The sequence below is a fragment of the Tachysurus fulvidraco genome, chromosome 25, assembly GCF_022655615.1.
Source record: "Tachysurus fulvidraco isolate hzauxx_2018 chromosome 25, HZAU_PFXX_2.0, whole genome shotgun sequence".
NCBI lineage: Eukaryota > Metazoa > Chordata > Actinopteri > Siluriformes > Bagridae > Tachysurus > Tachysurus fulvidraco.
Window position 1 is genome coordinate 13006248 of NC_062542.1, and position 22670 is coordinate 13028917.

The 22670-nt window shown below is 36.8% G+C and overlaps 1 protein-coding gene across 1 annotated transcript; it reads left to right on the plus strand.

Moving 5' to 3' along the window:
* Positions 1-284: 284 nt before the first annotated feature.
* trpa1b (transient receptor potential cation channel, subfamily A, member 1b) lies at positions 285-22105 on the plus strand. Its single transcript, XM_027174209.2, has 27 exons — positions 285-394; positions 781-943; positions 2297-2472; positions 4107-4214; positions 4893-5001; positions 5957-6102; positions 6220-6359; positions 7157-7205; positions 7323-7422; positions 7923-8023; positions 8227-8396; positions 8537-8701; positions 9780-9894; positions 10083-10249; positions 11310-11397; positions 12173-12232; positions 12589-12684; positions 13763-13833; positions 15819-15972; positions 16138-16227; positions 16712-16881; positions 17631-17760; positions 17975-18157; positions 18588-18656; positions 18773-18880; positions 19143-19261; positions 20187-22105. Exons 1-27 carry the CDS (start codon positions 317-319, stop codon positions 20386-20388), a joined length of 3327 nt encoding a protein of 1108 aa, XP_027030010.2. The 5' UTR covers positions 285-316; the 3' UTR covers positions 20389-22105.
* Positions 22106-22670: the final 565 nt, after the last annotated feature.

Below are 22670 nucleotides of genomic sequence, written 5' to 3' on the forward strand. Positions count from 1 at the left end.
CTTTTAGCAGAATCCGTGGTGGTTCAGGCAGAACCTTGGAAGGATCCCATGCTCTCACAGAGCTGCTGTAAAACCCATGACTGATCAAAAGTTCAGATGATCCTCTTTGGTGACTCCAAACATTAGCCTTGTACAGTACAGTAGCTTCTCTGGTAAAAAAAAAAAACAACAAAAAAAACAAATGTTGCTTACTTGTACTTTTGGGGTTCAATGTGTACTCATTTTTAGCCAAAATTCAAATCATTAATAATTTATGTTGCTTCTATTTCTGTTCACAGGTTTTCATTGTGAATTTCTTTCTTTAGGAGAAACCCCAATGAAGCAAGATAACTCCTATAGCTGTGTGATAGATGAGATTGATTTGGCTAACATGGCTAATGTCAACGTGTTTGAAGTGAGTTCTGAAGTGTGTGTGTGTGTGTGTGTGTGTGTGTGTGTGTGTGTGTGTGTGTGTGTGTGTGTGTGTGTGTGTGTGTGTGTGTGTGTGTGTGTGTGTGTGTGTGTGTGTGTGTGCTGGGGAGGAGGATGGTTGTGTGTGTTTGGTTGGTTGGATGTGTGTTTAAAATAAGGTGAAGAGAAAAAAAAACATTTACAGAACATCCCAGCTGATATTACCTCAGTGTGTATCATGTTTCTGTGTGTATGTTAGAGCCCTCTGCTCAGATTTCACCTATTAATCACCTCATGGTAATACTTTTTGACAGCTGGAGTAGGATGTAGACGTGGATGTAAAGCTAACATGTAGGTTATGGCAGATCCTAACATCCACCTTTATCTTAGTGGGTGGTTCAAGGCGATTTTTCTGCACTGGATTACCTGAGCAGGAAGAGTCCGACTCACCTAAGTTCTAAAGATGAAAATGGAGCACGACCGATCCACTACGCTGCTGCTAGTGGACACGTGGACATTATTCGGCTTATTGTATCCATGACAGGACCTGAGGGTGAGTTCTAAACCTCTCCCTACTTGTTAATGCCCAACACTCTATAGGCAGCACTGTAATACAGACCACATTTGAGCAAAGAGCTTTAATGTAAAAGGGGAAACTAGATATGACTAGATATAATAGGTTAAATACCACTCAGATGTTGTACTCTGTACTCTGTAACATAATCAGTTCAACGTCAAAATCATCCAAATGATTCCTTTCTATAGGTCACTGAAAAATCATCACAAATGAATCATTATCATCAGTCATGAATGTGATTTTGAAATTTGTATACTGTGTGTGTATTTGTGAGAGATTAAGATTACAGTAATGCACACAATCACTTTTTACATCAGTGATGATGAGAAAAGCATCTCAGGACTGCAATTTGTTATATTCCTATTTATTTAATGGGTTGAGTAGCCAAAAACAGGAAATCTTGATTACTGTAGAAATTGGTCTCAAAAGCATGTGTCCATGGACCCAAAATGCCTTGTGTCAACAGTTTGAGCTAGTATTGGTAGTATAAGAGCTTGAGAAATGGGTTTTTGAGCATTGTTTGAACATCACAGACTTTCAGAGTATCGTTGACAAGCCTATGATTCCCCTCGTGACCTCAATTTGCCGTCCTAATGCATACTTCCTTTCATGATAGTGCATTATATCACAATGTCATAATGTCATCTCAAAATGGTACTAATATTACTGAAGAACTGATATCACTGCAACTTTAATGGCTTCTCCATGACCAGATCCAATAGGAAAAAAATACATTGGAGTGCATTTAGGATGTGGTACAACTGTAGATTCAAATATGCAGCAATTATGTGTTACCAGAATCTCAAATGAATTCTTCAGACATCATGCGGAATCTTATGGCTACACACATTCATGAAAAAAAAAATGAAAATAAAGGAAGAAACACAGGTGTGTTATGGATGTATTAACAGCTCTGAGATGGTCTATTATAGCATAATGTACATTAGTTATCTGGCCCAGTTTCCCAGATTGCTTCAGTGCTTGTCCACTTAATAGTGAACATTAAGAAACCCATTAGCATCGTCTGAACTGGCCATTAAAGCAACATTTTCTCATTAAAAAGTAATGTAAGAACATGAAATGGAAAGAAATTAAAAAAAAAAAAATTAAAAAGCATTTAAGCAGGAAGAGGAACAAGTTTGTGACAAAACTCTTTTTGAAATATCTTCATATAACTTGTTTTCCCAGATTTTTGTCTTTGTTTGTTTGTTTGTTTGTTTGTTTGTTTGTTTGTTTGTTTGTTTCACTCTGAGCACCTCAGAGCTCTGTAGCACATACAGAAGTGTAATAAACATGTTAATATCAGGTATAGTATTTTGTGTTGCACAGAGCTGGATGCTCAGGATGCAGAAGGCCAAACTCCTCTACATTTTGCTGTGGAGAAAAACCAGGAGTCAAGCTGCTCAGTGTTGCTAGACATGGGCGCCAATCCGAACACCCTAAACACAGCCATGATGGCACCGATTCACTTGGCAATCTGCAAAGAATACAATCCCCTAGTACAGGTGAGTTTTGTTATATGGTACAGAAAAGTCACTCAAACGCAATCGCTTGCTATATGATAGTCACATAAACTCCATCACCTTGTACATGAGAGTCAAACTAACTCAGGTTCCTGGAACAGAGTCTCTCATAGTCACATACCTGGTAAAGGTGAGTCACAAACTCTTCATTACCAGATGCAGATGAGTCAAACAACCTCAAAATACCTGATGTAAAATGGCTTTTGGCAAATGACCTATGTTCACCTCATGCAACATTACAACTAATTATACAACTGAGCAGCTGTGGGTTAAGGGCCTTGCTCAAAGACCCAACAGTGGCCATTCATCAGCTGATACAGCAGAGTCAAACAAATCAATTTACCTGATACAGATCAGTCACACATAATTATTTGGTAAAAGTCAATCAGTTACACAGATTTATTTACCTGGTACAGCTCAGTTATACCGCCTTAGTTACCTGTTACAGGTGAGCTACATCATTCACTTAGGCACATGATACAGGTGATTTACATCCACTCAGTCATACAGTACAGGTGAGTTAGACCCATGTAGTTACCTGGTATAGGTGAGTTACACATATTCAGTTACCTGTTACATGTGAGCTACATCCACTCAGTCATACAGTACAGGTGAGTTAGACCCATGTAGTTACCTGGTATAGGTGAGTTACACATATTCAGCTACCTGGTATAGGTGAGTTACACATATTCAGCTACCTGGTATAGGTGAGTTACACATATTCATTTACCTGGTATAGGTGAGTTACACATATTCATCTACCTGGTATAGGTGAGTTACACATATTCATTTACCTGGTATAGGTGAGTTACACATATTCATTTACCTGGTATAGGTGAGTTACACATATTCATCTACCTGGTATAGGTGAGTTACACATATTCATTTACCTGGTATAGGTGAGTTACACATATTCATTTACCTGGTATAGGTGAGTTACACATATTCATTTACCTGGTATAGGTGAGTTACACATATTCATTTACCTGGTATAGGTGAGTTACACATATTCAGCTACCTGGTATAGGTGAGTTACGCATATTCATTTACCTGGTACAGTTGAGTCACACACACAGTTACCTGGTACAGGTGAGTCACACGCACAGTTACCTGGTATAGGTGAGTTACACATATTCAGTTACCTGGTATAGGGGAGTTACACATATTCAGCTACCTGGTATATAGGTGAGTTACACATATTCAGCTACCTGGTATAGGTGAGTTACACATATTCAGCTACCTGGTATAGGTGAGTTACACATATTCATTTACCTGGTACAGGTGAGTCACACCCACAGTTACCTGGTACAGTTGAGTCACACCCACAGTTACCTGGTACAGGTGAGTCACACCCACAGTTACCTGGTACAGGTGAGTCACACCCACAGTTACCTGGTACAGTTGAGTCACACCCACAGTTACCTGTTACAAGTAAGTTACATCCACTCTGGTACAGGTGAGTTACACCCACCCAGTTACCCATTACAGAGGAGTTGCATCCAGACAATCGTTTGGTATAGATGAGTTAGACCCATGTAGTTACCTGGTACAGGTGACTTACACATATTCAATTACCTAATGCAGCTGAATCACACACACACTTCATGTTTATTTAGGTTCTCCTGTCCTGCAGTCGGACCGAGGTGAATCTGGAGGGAGATTTGGGAAACACACCTGTGATGCTTGCATGCTCTTACAATAACTGTGAAGCTCTTCACACACTTGTGAGTATAACTGAAGTATTCTTTGAGGATAAAAGGAAGAACACAAAATTTCCTTAATGTACTAGATCCACCAATATCTGTTAGGTTTGCTTCTTCAGTTTTGCACTTCAGCTACAAGGGCACAATAAATAATAAGTGAAGCTTATAGCATCATGTAAACCAAATACTTAAATCACTGCAGATAAGATCTTTGTTAGTTGTTCATTTTTTAAAAAACATTTGCTTTATGATTTTTGACATGTTTGTCTACAAATATGAACAAAAGAACTATTTGCAAAATTTAATGGTGAAATTGATGTCAAAATTCATAATTATGTCAATAAAAGGATTAATTAATTAATTCTAATCAAAATATTTCTAACGTGATGTCAAAATTCATAATTATGTCAATAAAAGGATTAATTAATTAATTCTATTTTTTTTTATTTAAAATCTTTTTGTGAAAAAATGTTAAGTCAGATCGTCATGTATGTAGAAGAGGGCAGAAGAGGGTATGTAGAAGTGGTTGGTAGCTGTTGATTAATAGCAAGGAGTTAGCTAGTACTCTTAATATGCTACATGTAAACATTATTAAGTCTAGTGTAGCTCTAGTGCAAATTTAAGAGAGGTATTTGTGGAAATTATGTATGTACATTAATTTCTGACTTTCTCCAAGCTGCTATTTGTTTTACTTTCCAGTTTAAATATGGAGCAAAGCTGTGTCATCAGAACAAGCTGGGGCATTTTGCGATACACACAGTGGCTTTTTCTGGAGCTAAAGAAGCAATGGAGGTGATCCTGCAAAAAGGTAAGCATCTTGGATTAAATTTATTATGGCTCTGTCCATATGCGTGCTGTACACTACTTGGATACAAAATATTAAAGTCTTGTGGTTGTAATTCATTGCTATCGCAACTGGTACAGTATGTATAGAGATGAATGAATATTTTTGGAAACCCTTAATTGTGTAGTCATGGAGAGAAACCTGTGCAATGTGAGCTGAAAATCTGCTGCTTTAGAACAGTGTACAAAGATACAAACTATTTAGTGAGGTCTGTGTGTGTGTGTGTGTGTGTGTGTGTGTGTGTGTGTGTGTGTGTGTGTGTGTGTGTGTGTGTGTGTGTGTGTGTGAGTGTGAGTGTGTGTGATGGGACACTTGCACGGTGAATTGATCATATCGTTTGAACTAAAACAATAAAAATGCATCATTGCAAGTCAGAGATTTGCTGTATTTCAAACATTGGCTCCATGACTCTAATTTGCAGCTCGAGGCGAATGTAAATTATTTGATTTGCACTGATTTACATTTGTTTACATGTCTGCATGTGCAGACGAGCTATCTAAATTAAACAACACAACAGAAATAAGCAAAACTCATCTTCAGTCATGACATGGTTTACATGAGTCATGACTGTGCAAATTTGAGGACAATACCCTAAACAAATCCCCATTTCATGCTTTACATAGATAAAAGGCCATGTCAGGCCATGCATTTCCTGATAGCTTTACTGTATACGAATGCATGGATTCAATGTTATTGAATAAGGCAGAGGTTCCTAATGTGCGGTCCAGGTAACCCCAAGAGGTCTGTGAAACAAAGTTAAGGGGCTTCCATTCTTTTGTTTTGTCATTACAGTAAATTGTAAATCATAACCAACATTATCAAAGTTAAAACCCTGGAAAGAAGGAATATACTTTTAACTTATTTATATTTTATACAATTAAACTTTTTTCATTTTTAATTGCCTCTCTCTCTGTTCCAGGAGAGGACCTGGGCATTTCCACCCTCACACACATTAATTATTTGGATAAATCAAAGAGCAGCCCGCTTCATCTAGCCGTACGAGGTGGAAATACAGAAGTGATCAAACTTTGCATCGCTAAAGGTGCGAAAGTGGACCAGCAACAGGTAAAGAAACTTTATACTTTTTATGTATATGTTTAAAATGCATAGTCATAGGCAGCATTAATTACATGCTATATAATAGTAAGAAATATTGTGTGTGTGTGTGTGTGTGTTTTACAGTGTGACAAGTCCACAGCGCTGCACTTTGCCTGCACACAGGGAGCGATGGAAGCTGTTAAAGCGATGCTTCTTCCTTATGACAAAAGAATGGATGAAATCATTAACATTAGAGACGCAGCCAATCAGGCGCCGTTACACAGGTCAGTCTATAACAGACTCACGGCCTGCTCAGTATAGCGCACAATTGTGCAGTTTTGCCAAATAATCTCTAAAAAACTTATACCCATGAACTCCCACAATGCACTGCCATACATCAACATCCAAATGATTTATGCTACACAAAGATACACCCCTTAGAGCCACATACAAGCAGCTGCATGTGCACTATAATTATAAATGCTCTGAATATAATGTAGGGGGCCACGGTGGCTTAGTGGTTAGCACGTTTGCCTCACACCTTCAGGGTTGGGGGTTCGATTCCCGCCTCCGCCTTGTGTGTGTGGAGTTTGCATGTTCTCCTCCGGGCTTCCTCCGGGTACTCCGGTTTCCTCCCCCGGTCCAAAGACATGCATGGAAGGTTGATTGGGATCTCTGGAAAATTGTCTGTAGTGTGTGAGTGTGTGAGTGAATGAGAGTGTGTGTGTGCCCTGCGATGGGTTGGCACTCGGTCCAGGGTGTATCCTGCCTTGATGCCCAAAGACACCTGAGATACGCACAGGCTCCCCGTGACCCGAGAAGTTCTTATAAGCGATAGAAAATGAATGAATGAATGAATGAATATAATGGAGCATCGTTTCAACTCGTTTTATTGTCTCAATAATATTTAAAACAGTTATTACTGATAGGGTCCTACCAGTTAGAGAAATTCAATTACAGGTTGTTGTTTTTTTTTATCTCCAACCAACATTCAACTGATTAAGCATATTGATTGAGGGAAATAAAACTTTAATTAATTTAGTAAATGTTTTATTATTTATTTGCCTTGCTGTGATTACAGAGCCACGTTATTCGATCACGTGGAACTGGCTAAATATCTCGTCTCCAAGGTGAAGAAGAATCATTTTCATGTTTATTCTTATTACATGATTAAATTTTGCAGTACACTCACTTCACTACCGTACAGTGCAATACAGCGTCGGTTGTATTTGTTATTTTTTCTGCAGGGAGCGGACATCAATTGCGTGGACTGTAAGGGCTTTACCCCTTTACTCCTGGCTACAACAAGCAGCGCATGGAAAACTGTTTCATTCTTACTATCTAAAGGTACGTTTAGTTCATGATTATATATTAAAATTATATATTTACAACATATAAATTCCTTTGTCATGTCACAAATCACGGTGCCGGTTAATGTTGGTGATGAAATGAGATACTCACAGATTTAAGAAATTCTATTTTTACCTAGCTACTAAGGGAAATAGATAAATTTATAGAAAGAAAAAAAACCTATTTTTTTCAACACAAATGGAATCATCTAACCTCTATCCTAAGAGTAAATGGTGATATCTAACCTATTTCTGCTCTCTGTGAAGTGTTTGTTCATAAGCAGCTATAATTAATAAAGCTATAATTAATAAAATCTTGAATTGAATTGAATTGAAACTTGAATTGAACCTTTGTGACGGACCAAAAACGAAACAACAGCAAGAAGCAGAGCAGTGCTAATCTTACTTGCTTGATATTGCTTAAATCACACAACCATTATGAAAAGATATCAAGAAAAACAGCATCAATGTGTTTTTTTGTTTTTTTTTTACTTGCAGATGCAGATTTTAGAATTAAAGACCAAACTGGACGGAACTTCCTCCATCTTGCCATCTTCCAACCGAAAGGATTGAAAAATCTTCCTGAACATATCCTACAGGTAGAACATGAATCTAAACTAGATAGATAGATAGATAGATAGATAGATAGATAGATAGATAGATAGATAGATAGATAGATAGATAGATAGATAGATAGATAGATAGATAGATAGATAGATAGATAGATAGATAGAGTGTGGTTGTTCTAGAGTGACATGTAAAGTTTATTAGTCTTGCATTAGTTATTTTTATTCCACTCCAGAATAAAGAAGTGTGGGAGCTGATGAGCGATGAGGACTTTGAAGGCTGCACTCCTCTACACTACGCCTGCAAACTCGGCATCCACGACTCTGTTAAAAACATGCTGGGGTTTGAAATCTCCTTGGGACGCAAGTCGAAGGAGAAAAAATCTGCGCTTCATTTTGCTGCAGAGTGAGACACACATCCCACATTCATGATATATTAGAAATTTTAACAAAATAATAAACATAATAATATAAAAAAAAATGCAGCCTCGGAAAACTTAACCATAGAAGCAGCAGAAAGTTTCTTGCTTTGTTACTCATTTACAGATACGGACGAATAAACACGTGTCTCAGGCTTTTGGAGACGATCAGAGACTCGCGTTTGCTAAACGAAGGAGATGAGAATGGACTGACGCCGCTCCACCTGGCCTCTAGAGGGGGCCACATTAAGGTGGTGGATCTGCTGCTCAGGAGGGGAGCACTGTTCCAGAGGTACACCATCCTGATATGATGTTTAAAGAATGATGTTCTCACCTTTGTACATTAATTGGCATAAAAAATGTTAAAAAAAAAATAATTCAGTTCCAGAAACTTCTAACCTTAATCCAGACAGCAGAATCTGTCCCTAGCTTCAAAACATGGCTAAAGACATGGCTCATTTGTCACAGGTCTTTGTGGACAAAAGCATTTGATTAACAAGTAAACAAACATTGTTTATTTTTAACCCATTAGAATTATGATGAACATAGTCCTACAAACAGCATTGTGTTTGATTCCATGCTAATACGCTAATAACAAGCATGTTAGCTTGATGATGTATTTTGATGCTGGGTTTGATCACATAGAGTACTGGTTATCAGGTTGTGACTGGAATGTTCCTCACAGAGTTAGAAGCTACTTTGTCATGAAGATGTTGGCAGCGTTGGATGCAAATGCAGATTTACAGATGAAGCGCGCAAAAAATAAAATTAGCCAAGAATCAAATAACAATGAACAAGACTATCTGCAACAAAGTAAATCAGGATGCAGTGAGACACAGGCAATAGTATTTAGGACGTTTGATATGCTGAGGATGATGGGAAATGTGGTTCAGTGCACTTTGGGTGCTACCATGACAACATTAAATTTACGGTCCTTGAAAGAACGATGATTTAAAACGATTTTCAAAAATGTTTTTAAAAATATAATCTAATAGAAAGACATTTTAGTTTAATGAATGATGGGATTAATATTGTTAATAATATGAATAATATTTATATTAGTTTTACATGTTTTATATATTACATACATATATTTATTATTTACTGAAATGTAATGACTTTCATATTCAGATTAAATTTGTATGTTTGTGCTTTTGGGAAAATCTCCTGTACTTGCTTTTAAATTTCTAGCTGTTGTAGATTTATTGCATGAATAAGAGATTAATTAATTGATTAAAAGATTAAAAGAATTAAAGATTAAAATGATTTAAAAAAAAGACAGAAATAAATGTAATCATAGAAGGAGAGTTTATTGGCGTAACGTTTTAATTTTTGTTAGGAGTTCTCTCACTTTGTGTGTTATTGTGCAGCGATTATAAAGGCTGGTCGTGTTTACATCACGCTGCGGCTGAAGGATACACGCAAACCATGAACGTCCTTCTGGCAGCCAACGTCAAACTGCTGGATAACACGGATGAAGACGGGGTATGAAGTTATAAAAATTTGAATAATGTTCTCTCCATACTGTAATTGTAGTGTTTAGCCAACTGCTGAGAATGAATTATATTTTATTTATTAATCCTTGGTCAAACTTTGGTCACAAACACATCAGCAAACTTTAGGGTAACTTTTTCTACTGTTGTTTGATTTTTGACCAAACTGCTCCTGAGCAGAACACAGCTTTGCACCTTGCCGCACGTGAAGGTCACGTCGCAGCTGTAAAGCTCTTGCTGAACCTAGGAGCTGAAATCCTGCTCAATAATAATCACGCCTCATTCTTCCATGAAGCTGTGCGCAGTGGGAAGAAAGATGTCACTAACGCCGCTATTGACAATGAGAGGTAAAAGAATGAAAAATGTGCTCGCACACACACATACACACACACACACGTACACACAAAATATTTCGTGTTGACAAAACAAAGACAAACAATGTATTGTGCTTGTGTTTGTTATATATAGTGTGTGTATATATATATATATGTGTGTGTGTTTGTGTGTGTGTGTGTGTGTGTATATATTTGTATTATATGTATATTTTATGATATTATATTCTGTATTATACTGTAATTTTGCACTTCACCGTCTTGAGGCTGTATTCAGAGTGTAAATTGTAGAAATTCTTATTTTTGTTTGTAATTAAAAATAAATAAACAAACAAACAAATAAATAAACAAACAAATAAATAAGCATGTAAGTAAGTAAGTAAATAAATAAATAAATAAATAAATAAATAAATAAATAAATGTCAATTGAGGACAATTGTAGATGCTTCAGGGGTTTCCTACAGGTATTTCGGTTTCCTCCCCCAGTCCTACCTACATGCAGTGTAGATAATTCGCATCTTTAAATTGTCCGTAGTGTGTGTGATGTGCCCTGCAGAATCCAGGATGTTGGTCCAGTGTCCCCCACATTATGCCCTGAATTCCCTGTCATAGACTTCACGTTCCCTGAGATCCCGTGTAGGTTAAGCAATACACAAAACAGACGGATGGATAGTATAATACAGTCTTTCTTGTTTAAAATACAATTTTCTAAATGTTTGGTGTCTAGACATCTTTGAAAACCCTTGTTTCAGACAAATCTGGCAATATCATTGTCATGACCTCAACAGATATACAAATATTTCTTTAACCAGCTGAGCTACATGAGTCTGAACACGAGTAACTTTCCCAGCGTTAATCTTGTTCTAACATCTGGATCTAATGGACTGGCTCTGAAAACAACCTTTAAATATTTTGTACTGTGGTTTTGATGGATATATTTAATTTGACTTAAAGCTTCTTTTTTTTTTAAATGTGCTTTAAAAACAAAATTTACTCAATTAAAAAATGACCTTATCCAATGTTACCTTATCTAAAGGATGATTTTGTTAATGACTTGACTGTATGTCAATGGCAGGTTACCAGAAATAATAGCTATGTTTAAACTGGGCTACACTAACTGCCCTGTGCTGGATTTAATCGAGGTTCTACCTGAATCGACAAAGGTATGTGTGTGATTATTTTTTTTCTTTTTTAAAACATTCGAGTCCACATTTGAGAACTGGATTTCGTTGACCAGTCAGTACAGAGATTCAGAGGCAACAGGATGTATCCACATTATCTAGATTAGTCAGAGAATCCCAGTCTCTTATTATTTTTCCCGTTAGTGTTTTATCTGATATAATTATGTGTGCAGAGTTCAGGCAAGAAGAGGATGCAAATGCAGGTGTACACAGTAATCCAGTTAATTTAAAAAAAAAAAAAAAAAAGGATGCTGGATGAGGATGCGTGTGGATATTAGAAAGGCGACTATGACCTCTGCTGGAGAAAAAAGAGGTCTAGCTGTGACTATATGAAACCTTATGAGATCTTAAGCCTGTATATGAATACAATAACTCATATGTTGATACGAGTATGAATATATTATTGAGAAAAAAGCAAAGTGTGTGCAATCAGTGTGAAGTTATAGTGTATTTTGTGCAAAAAAAAATCAAAAGTGAGTTGTGCAAAAGTCCGTCCGGTTGAGGTAGTGCGAGTTATGTGATGAGTCCAGGAGAGTCCAAAATCTCTAGATGTTCTAGTATATACAGTTTGTTTAGTGTTCCCATTTCCTCCACCAGACATTAGCTAAATCTGCTGATTTTTGTCGACCGCAAATCAGTCAGAAGACTGTTACAAATAGTAATTGATGACATAAAATCTGATGTCAGTACTGCGCTTAGACAACTAGAGTTGAAACTATAAGAGAAAGAACTGTTTCATTTCTTTTGTTCCATGCAGCATCTTCTGGATCTGTGTATGACTGAATCTGAGCATGACCCAAACAGCATTGACTATCGTGTATGTATTAGAAGTACTTTAAACTATATATATACTGTACATATCGATAACTTCATACCCCGTCTGTGTTGTATGGAAGTGTTTATAATATAAAGTTTATAGTATGCAGCTCACAATGTGTGAATAGTTCAGATAAAGAGGAAAAGAAATCAGCCAACAATCATCAGCAATTCTACAATACTGTAGTATATACTATAATAATACAGCTGCATTATCTAAATATTAGCATTATTATTATCACATTACTAGCATTGTATTCTTTGCATTAGTGTTAATATTAGTTTTGGGTTCATTTTCTATAGCATCAATTATATTATAAGCTGTTCACATGTAAGATAAACACCTCCTGTTTGCAGATCACATACAATTTCCGGTGGCTTCAGGCTCCACTGAATATACAGAAAACACAAACGGACAAAGCTGTATATATTCAGCCTCTCGCAGCTCTTAATGTGAGTAAAGAGTTTATTAATTATCGCTGTCACTGACTTCTCACATACCCTAGATCTATTATAACCTAGATGTCAGTAAATAGCACATTGCTAATTAACTGATTGTTTAAACAAGACAAGATTCAGGATATAATTTGTTACATACATGGTTGTACACTTGGAGTAAAATGTAAACTTGCTACAACGTAAAGCGTGCATATAAATAATTCATTCACAAAAAGGTCAATTAAAATAAAAAAAGAAGAAATATGAAATATGAGTATAAAAAAAATTGCCAATTGATGTGTACTTATTGTATGCTAGATGTAGTAAAATAATTAATCTGTAGTACAGATTATAAAAACAGTACAAAAAGGACTCCTTTATGGACTACTCAGAGATCTGTAAGGTGGATATACTGTATCTGCACCGAGGAGACTGAGGAGTTTTAGCCCATCAGACCACAGAAGCATTTACAACAGGCTAAACAGACACCATCACTAACATGGGTGAAGTCCTTACTGATTGTAACCAGCTCTGAAACTATATCTCTTGGGGTAAAACTCCTAATAATTACACAATTGCCAGACAGTATATTTATAATCACAACCTCCAGTGTCACCCAAATGAGGATGAGGTTCTCTTTTGAGTCTTGTTCCTCTCAAGGTTTCTCTCAAGGAGTTTTTCCTCACCACAGTCACGCCAGGCTTGCTTATTTGCAATAAATACAAACACATTTAAATATCAGTCTAATATCAGTCTTGAACTTTTGTATTATATTAATCTTCATATAATATAATTTATGTTTCTTCTGTTCTGTAAAGCTGCTTTGAGACAATGTCTTTTCTACTGAGACATATAGAAATGAATGAAATACAATACAAGAAATAGAATTTGTAATAATTTTGGTACATTTGTGATAGCATTCATACCGCATCTGTTTTATGTTCAAGGTAATAAATGACAAAGATGAATAATAATTGGAGAATTATAATTGTCCTTCAAATAATGTTGACTATCGTGATGATCATTTCTGTAAATATTCGTATTCTGTCATAATGTGTTTGTGTGTTGTGTTGTCTTGTGTTGTGTTGTGCAGGCGATGGTTCAGTACAACCGGCTTGAGCTGCTCACACACCCTGTGTGTCAGAAATATTTAGAGATGAAATGGTAGGCTAACAGCCTTTCAGCCTTAGTGAGATGTATCTATTTTATAATTCTTATAAAATAACAGTATTTACAGTTTCCCATAAGTAACCATATTTTCCTTTATTTTGAAAGATTGGTTTAATTGAAATTTTATATTATTAAATTATTTTGACTAAATATAGAAATTCTATTAAAGCTGATTTTTTTTTGTATGCAATTTAGAACTTTTATTTTTTGGTATCCAAATTTTTGTTTGTTTGTTTGTTTGTTTATAATTTTCATTTTTCCGCTCTTTAATGATCGTTCTTAGACTTTAATTAACAAACCTCATATAGTTACAAAATAAGCTTTTATAATGAATTTTTTGAACATTTTTAAACAACCGCTGTAATTTCACCTCTCATAATCTCTAGCTTCTCTCACTGCTACTGTAAACATACATACTGTAAATACTGCAATAAACACTGCTGGAATATAGTCATCTTTCCCCTTCTTCTTCTGACCTGTGTGTATGTAGGACTACATTTACATGACATTTATCTATCTGATTTGCTCAGCTGAATTCAGTTAGAGCTAACGGAGATCTTATCCTTCAAAATTGGGGTTATGCTCCTCACATTCGTTTCCACCTTGGTGAGTGTTTTCTTGTCAGAGACTGATACAAAGCCCTGTTACATCCAGAAGGTTCAAGTCGGTTTCACGCTACCTCTCACCATTTGGTAAAAAGTGCAGTACAACATAGGCATTTAGCAGACTCCCTTATCCAGAGTGACTTACAATTCATTTCAATTTAACTGAGGATTAAGGGCCTTGCTCAGTGGCCCAGCAGTTGCAGCCTGGTGAGCCTGGGTTTCAAACTCATGACCTAACAATTAGTAGTCCAACACTAGGCTACCACATCTCGAGTACAAAGCATTCTATCAAACCTTGATCGAATTTTTTTTTTGTCCCAACTGAGTTCCTAAGGTTCGTCATCAGATGTTTTTTTTTCATCAAATGTAGGACATATGAACCAGCACAGGACTGGTTCATATGTCCTACATTTTGTGTTCATGTTCCAATCAAGCAAAAATACAGATCATTTTACCTAGGATTAGCCTTTCTAGGAAGGCATTCCGATTCTGCCTTTGATATCACCTTAGCTGCAGGGGTGTTTCAAGATATTGGTTAGTGGATGACTGTAATGGATGGTATTGGCTTTCTGGAGATGCAGTACAATAGTAACTAAAGGTGTTCAGCAGGGAGTAACCATGGCCTTCCTTAGAGCTGAGCAGAAGTGTGCCACAGGGGCATGTGAGAAGAGGAGATGTATGTCCCCAGTGCAAGGGCAGAACAGACCAACTGGAATTGTAGGACTGCTAGACAGGGGCAAGTTCCTGTCAATGGCATGTCCCTAGTTCCTGTCCATGCCATGTCCCTAGGGCTCAAAAGGATTTTTTGCAGTCTTTATAAACAAGGCAAGGTACCTCCACCCATCATGGTCAGCCTTTGGAGCCTGACGTGACCCTTAACATTCCTCCTTTGAGCCTGTACAGGCTATTGACTTAGACAATCGTCCTTGTCTACAGTGAGCTTTGCTCCCTGGGTGATGGACTTCCCCTGGGTGCCCTAAAAGCAACCATTCATGGGTTTTGTTTAAAAGTGTGCCTCTAGGATGTCTGTGCTGCTGCTACTTGAGCATCACCATGTGCTTGCTCCAGGTTCCTTGCCTCTCTCTATGGTGTCTGTGGAGGTCATGTCTGGGCACCTTTCTGCACAGAGTCCTGTTATTCATGACACTATTTTCAAGTTATACCTTCATAACAGCTCAGGCATAAGATTCCAAGGAAAGATGACTGTATTCCAAACATTTTTGTCTTACGTCACATATTTTCATCATCTTGCTTCTTTATTACAGTAGCAGTAATGCCAAATACCACATTAGCACTGTAGTATATTTGAATATATACTAATTTTAGTGTTTTTATTTTGTTTGTATTACAAAACATCTCTGTTTTCTCTCACAGGAAAGCGTACGGAAGTAAAGCTCATTTACTCAACCTTGCCGTGTATCTGTTAGGCCTTTTACCCCTCACATATCTCGTCATGAACTTGAAACCTACACAAATTAGCACAACGAATGGCACAACTTTCATCATGGAGAACATGTCCTTCCACAATGTATGCTAATCTTTAATGTTTGCTAGAGAAGCTCATAATATGATTTGCTTCACTATCATAGAGAAACATTAGAAGCAGTTACTTATGATGGTGTACTATAATGTAGCTGCTAATGGGAGATACAAATAACACAACCGACTCTCTCTTCCTCTCTCTGGATCTCAGCAAAGCTATATAATTTCAGTGTCCATGCTGATGGTCCTCGTCATGAACATTTATGCCATTTGCAAAGAGGTGATACAAATGGCACAACAGGTAACTCATTGTTTTACATAGTGTTTTACATTCAGTTAGCAAGAATAATGTATAACAGTGTAAATTTGCTGTCCGGTCAAAATAACTCAACACAGCCATTAATGTCTAAACCGCTGGCCACAAATGTGAGTACACCCCTAAGTGAAAATGTCCAAATTTACATTGTAAGCACAGTGTCATTTCTTCAGTGTTGTCATGAAAAGATATAATAAAATATTTACAAAAATGTAAGGGGTGTACTAACTTCTGTGAGATACTGTATGTGTATTTTGATGGGAAACGTTTTCACATATCTTGGCAGCACTTATAAGTCAGCACCTGCTATAACTCAATTTTACAGACAGCCTGTCAGATATTCAGTCAGATGAAGGTGCTAAAGCCAATATACACTTTAAAGTAGGAAGTAAAATAATACATTAATGGTGTTAGAAATTGTTTCTTTCCATAAAATATTAATTTATTTGTACTCATTTTGTCCCAAAAGCGAATGAGTTACTTTTTGGACAGCTCAAACATATCGGATTGGGCGACAGCCATTTCCTCTATTGCCTTTGTTACTCCGATGTTCTTCGATGTGAAAGGGACTCTGCCGTGGCAGGCTGGAGCTTTGGCGATTTTATTTGCTTGGATCAACTTCCTTCTATACTTCCAGAGGTAAAAAAAAAAAAACGCCATGTGAAACTAGCAACTATTCTGTCAATTGAGAGTGAAGTTTTGAATTTTTTTTTACTCCCACCCTTCACTATAGACCCACCCCTGACTATAACCCCACTCTTCATTATAACCCCAACCTTCACTATAGCCCCACCCCTGACTATAACTCCAACCTTCACTATAACCCCAGCCTTCACTAAAACCCTAGCATTTACTATTACCCCACCCTTCACTATAACCCCAGCCTTCACTATAACCCCAATGCTCAATATAGCCCTTCAATATAACCACTATAACTCAGTATATCCCCAGGGCTTAGTATAACCCCACTCTTCACTATAACCCCACCCTTCACTATAATCCCAGTGCTCAATAAAATTCCACCCTTCACTGTAACCCCACCCCTCACTATAACCCCACCCTTCACTGTACAGTAACTCCACTCTTTACTATAACCCCACCCCTCAATATAACCCCACCCCTTACTATAACCCCACCCTTCACACTAACATCATGATGATTTGCACTTGCCTTAAAACGAATTGATCTTATTTATCTAATGCAACTACTAGAACTCTGTCGTTGTTATTGTTGTTATTCCTAGTTGGAGGTTGAATATTCACCATAATTCCTGGATGTAATCATTTTGTTATTCACACTAACTTAAGAGGACTGTTCTTATTCTGTTACAGCCTGAGAAGTGTATTCTTGTGACAGTGTGTTAAAATGTGCTCCTTAAACTCTTACAGGTTTGAGCGCTTTGGTATTTATGTTATAATGTTTGGAGAAATCACAAAGACGCTTGTGAGTGTCCTCGTCCTTTTCATCTTCCTGTTGCTGGCCTTTGGATTGTCCTTCCATGCACTGATGCTTCATCAGGTACAGTATGTTGTGACTGATATTATCATCATTCCATTTCACCTGTGTTTCTATTGGACCTATGATTACCGAGATGATTTTGATGATGTCAGTATGTCAGTGGATGTTCCATTCCCCCTCTATCTTATTTCCCAATTATCCCAACCTACACAACAGTTAATATGACTTAGTATTTTCAATGTTTTTTTTTTTTTGTTTGTGTGTTTTTCATCAGAACGAGTTCAACTCGATTGGTCTATCGTTGGCTCAGACGTTTGTAATGACAGTTGGAGAGTTGAATTATGAGACTTCATTTCAGGAAGCATACCTTCAGGGACTTCTGCCTTTTCCTGCAGTCACCTACTACGTTTTTGTGCTCTTCATTCTCCTCATGCCAATTCTTTTCATGAACTTGATGGTATGAAGTTAAAATTTATTGATGATTGATGCATGCCTTTGATTTTTGACTTCCTTTATGAAACAGAATCAGTTCCCACAATAGTCAATTCTTCATCCTCTTCTTTTATATAAACCTGTATAACAACTTAAACCTTTATTGCTCCTGGTGTACGTGGTTTAGTTCTGAGTTCAGGCTTCTGTTTGGTCTTGTTTTGGTTCTACTGTTCTCACTGTTTCTTTCCAGATTTGCTAGGCAGAATTATCCATAGGTATAAATGAGTGTCTATACAAGTGTGTTCATGATGACCATTGGCATTCCAGCCTTGCACTTTTTTGCTGCTCTCATGTAGTCATTTTTGGTTAATATTTATTTTAAGCAAATGCAAATTGCAGCCACTTTAAAAAAAAAAAATCATGAATTAATTTGTATTCATTTGCTTGTGGCACAGATTGGTTTGGCTGTTGGGGACATCGCTGAGGTTCAAAGGAACGCAGCACTGAAGAGGATCGCAATGCAGGTCTTGCACAAATTAACCAACAAACAAAGAAACAGATTAACATGTTGCTTAATTAAAACATCTTAAAACCATTTATCATTACATGCTAGCACTTCATTAAATGTGTCAATACGCAGATTGATCTTCATACCAATCTGGAAGAGAAACTGCCATATTGGTTTATGAACAGAGTGGACAAAGATAGTGTCACTATTTACCCAAACAAGAAGTGTGCCAAGTTTCAGGTCTGTAACTTCAACAGCATAAAGTTAAACATTTTTTTTGGGGGGTTACAATCTACTGACTACTGTATAATAAGTAGTGTGAATCAGTTATACTTCTCTGTTGTAAGCAAAAAATATTATTATGCTAGTTTATAATCAACAAACAAACAAACAAATAAATAAATAAATAATTGGCCTTTTTACCCATAATAGTGCTTTTGTGTAAGTACCCTACATCATTTGTCTACATTTTCTGCATTAGAATCTAATGCTTTATTTGCAGGGAATGTTGCAGCAATTCATTGGGATGAATAGTCCAGAAGGTGAACTGCGCACTCGTTTAGACACTCAGATGGCATACTCAAATCCATTAGAGCTAGAACTGATGAAGCAGAAAGCCAGGTGAGATGCGTTCTATCTTCTTGAAGATTATAGCAGATGATTAAGATCCAGTGGTTAGGCACTTGTTTTAGTCTGAAGTTTCATTTGGTGACAAATCGAATGTAAATTAAAAAAAAAAGATCGGCTAACCATCTTGCCTTCACACACAAAAGATGTAGATTAATTTTTTCTTCCTAAGTGATTAGCTTTGTGTGTAGCCTCTTTCACTTGAGCTCCTAATCTTCTTTTCAATGCCATGTGAATCACATTCTTCCCTTGTTTATCTCAATCTCCTCACTCACACATCCCGATCTTATCCCTATTCATAATAATCCTTCAAGTGACTCATTCCATCTGTCTTCACTGGTCTCCAATCATCCATTCCTTCCTTTATCCATTCCCCTGTCTCACACCCCCTGTCCCTCTTCACTTGTCCTAAATCACTCTTTTCCCTCGAAGTACACACAGCATCCCTCTTAACTTACCCCAATCCCCTTCCAAAAACACCTTGCCTCTCTTTACTCATTCCGATGTCCCATTCTTCTCAGTCCCTTAATTCACTATCTGATTTACTAATCCCAGTTCAATCCCATTCATCTCAAACCATTTCATCCTTCATCTATTCCTCTCCCTCATCCCAAATCTCCCATATATCCTAATCCCTTCAATACAGACCCTACCTCTCTTTCCTTATCTTAATCTCCATTTTATATAAAATCCACCCCTCTTTAATCATCTGAAATAGCCATACATCAATCCTCTATATCGTTTAACCAACTCCTCCCACTATTGATTCTAACACTATCCTCACACATCCTCAGTGTAACTGATTTATTAATTCCTCTCCTCTATTCGTTAATAATGATGCAGACTGATCTATCCTAAAAATACATTTAAATCTATTATTATTAATTAATACAATTGTGATACTTTTTTTGGTCTAAAGACTGAAGCAGATTTCCTCATCACTGGAGAAACAAGACATGTTGTTGAAACTCATCATACAGAAAATGGAGATCACGACAGAGGCAGATGAGAACGATGGACCAGACGATTTCCGCTCCATCACCACTGCGAAATTACATAAATCTCGCTGGGTTCCTTTGATGCAAGCTCTTGGGGTCAAGAAGTCACAGTCGACATGCTGATGGCGGTGAAGAGCTCCTTGAAATGTCAGATGTTTCTAACACTAAATGTCTACTGGTAGAAATTTACAGTAAGGACTTTAGATTAAAAAGGCAGTAATTCACTATAAAATATACTTTTCATACGTTGTAGGATTTAGGATCAGGAAATCTATTTAGCATTCAACATTAAATCATTGAGTAGTCTCTAAAATGACATTTAAGAAATAAATATTAAGTAGTCTTTTGGCTTTTCATTTAATTCTGAACCAAAAAGGATGTATTTTTAAGTAGAAACGAAGAGATATTGAATTATAGAAATTCATAGAGAAAACATATTAATTAATTCACCACAAATACACAACATTAACACTTAGTTCATATCGAAATTTTATTTGTCACATACACAATCATACACAGCGATGTGTAGCGAAATGCTTTTCATGACTGTCCTTGATCTAAAAATATAAAAGTAACAAATCACAATAAACAGAGAATAAAAAATAAAGCACAGGTTAGGTACAATTTAAGAAGAAATACATACATTAAAAATAGAGTCAGTAAATCAATATGGTACAGTGATGCATGTGAATATAAGCATAATGTCATATATATTATATATTGTTAAAGTGCAAAATGTGCAATCGTTTAACAGTCCGGCTGAGGAAGTGGGGGTTGTGGCAGTCCTGAAAAGTCCAGAAAGGGTCCAAGCTCTCAGTGTTCTCCTGGTTGAGGGCCATATTGTCAGAAGAAGAAAGAAGGTGCAAAAAGAGTCCATTGTTGGACTGGCATTAGCTTCCTTTATAGTTGATGGGGTTAGTAGATGGGGATGTGGTAGACTAGTGGTTAAGGTGTTGGGCTATTGATCAGAAGGTTGTGAGGTTAAATCCCAGGTCCACCCTGCTGCTGATGCTGGACCCATGAGCAAGGCTTGGGTACTCTGAATAAAGGCATCTACCAAATGCTGTAAATTACAGGACTGATGAATCTACAGTAAGAAATAGTTTGCCTCATTATGTGCCAATTGACACATAATTGATTGGGTTATTGCAACAGGTGTCCGATTTGCCAATTGGAACATAACATGGTCAAACTTTCAACATACATTTTTATAATACTGTTTAAGAATCAATAAATATACTAGTTTAACCACAACCTGTATTTTCAAGCTGATGTGTCTAACAAGACTTTTAGCCAAAACAATCTACAGACATTTGCACAGTACTGTATTTTATTACTTTTTTCACCTATACAATGAGTTGTTTTTAAATCTTCCACCATATTTGGTTCATACATTAAGTCATTTGTTTCTAGATATACAGTATACACCAAAAGTATGTTACATAACAAAAACTTGTTCAAAAACAGTGACACACATTAGAAATCTAGAGAAAGAAATGATAAATTATAACCATCAATTGCACTATTATTAGACCATAGCATTTAATAGTGACAACAGTACATCTTTAACTGATCATTTTAATATTTATAGACCTGTTCTATATCTGGTTTTTTTTTTCTTTTCTTTCTGCATCATGTTTAAACCGTGTATCATAAGGTTGCATAAGTTGTTTGAATAAATATGACACGGCACTTTTGTCTTATGTATTTTTAATTAGAATCTATATAATTACTCTATGATGTAGATTTCATTTACAGAGTGCATAATGGGTGTTATCGATAGCCAGTAATATTTCTCACCAGCTCACTTGTTACTAATAATAACAAGAATAACAAGCAACAGATTGGATTCTACTGTTTTCCATTCATCCATACACCAATTTTCTGTAGCACTTATCCTACACAGTCATGGGGAGCCTTAGATGGGATGCCAACCCAATGCAGGCCACAATCTCACACAGACACACACACACACACAGGCACACACACTTCTAGCATTTAGTAGACACACTTCTCCAGAATGACTTGCATTTTATTTAAAAAAGAATCACATCAGCCTACAGTGCATGTCTTTGGACTGGGGGAGGTAACCAGAGTACCCAGGAAAAAAAAACACCAAAAGTACCAGCAGAACCTGCAAACCCAACCCTGAAAATGTGTAGCAAATATTCTAACCCCAAACCCTCCATCGACCATTTATTTACACTGTGAATATAAAGAAGACCATTTTAACATTTTGCTCTGCAGTGCAGTCACAACTGACAATGTCCAAAAGTTGTTTAAACCACACTTCAACCAAGTAAACATATTCATCTTGCTTCAGACATGCTTACATTAGTTGTTCCCAACACTGTGGAACACCGAGTGAGAAAGAGAAGCATCAGCAGAGCTATAAACATCCGTAG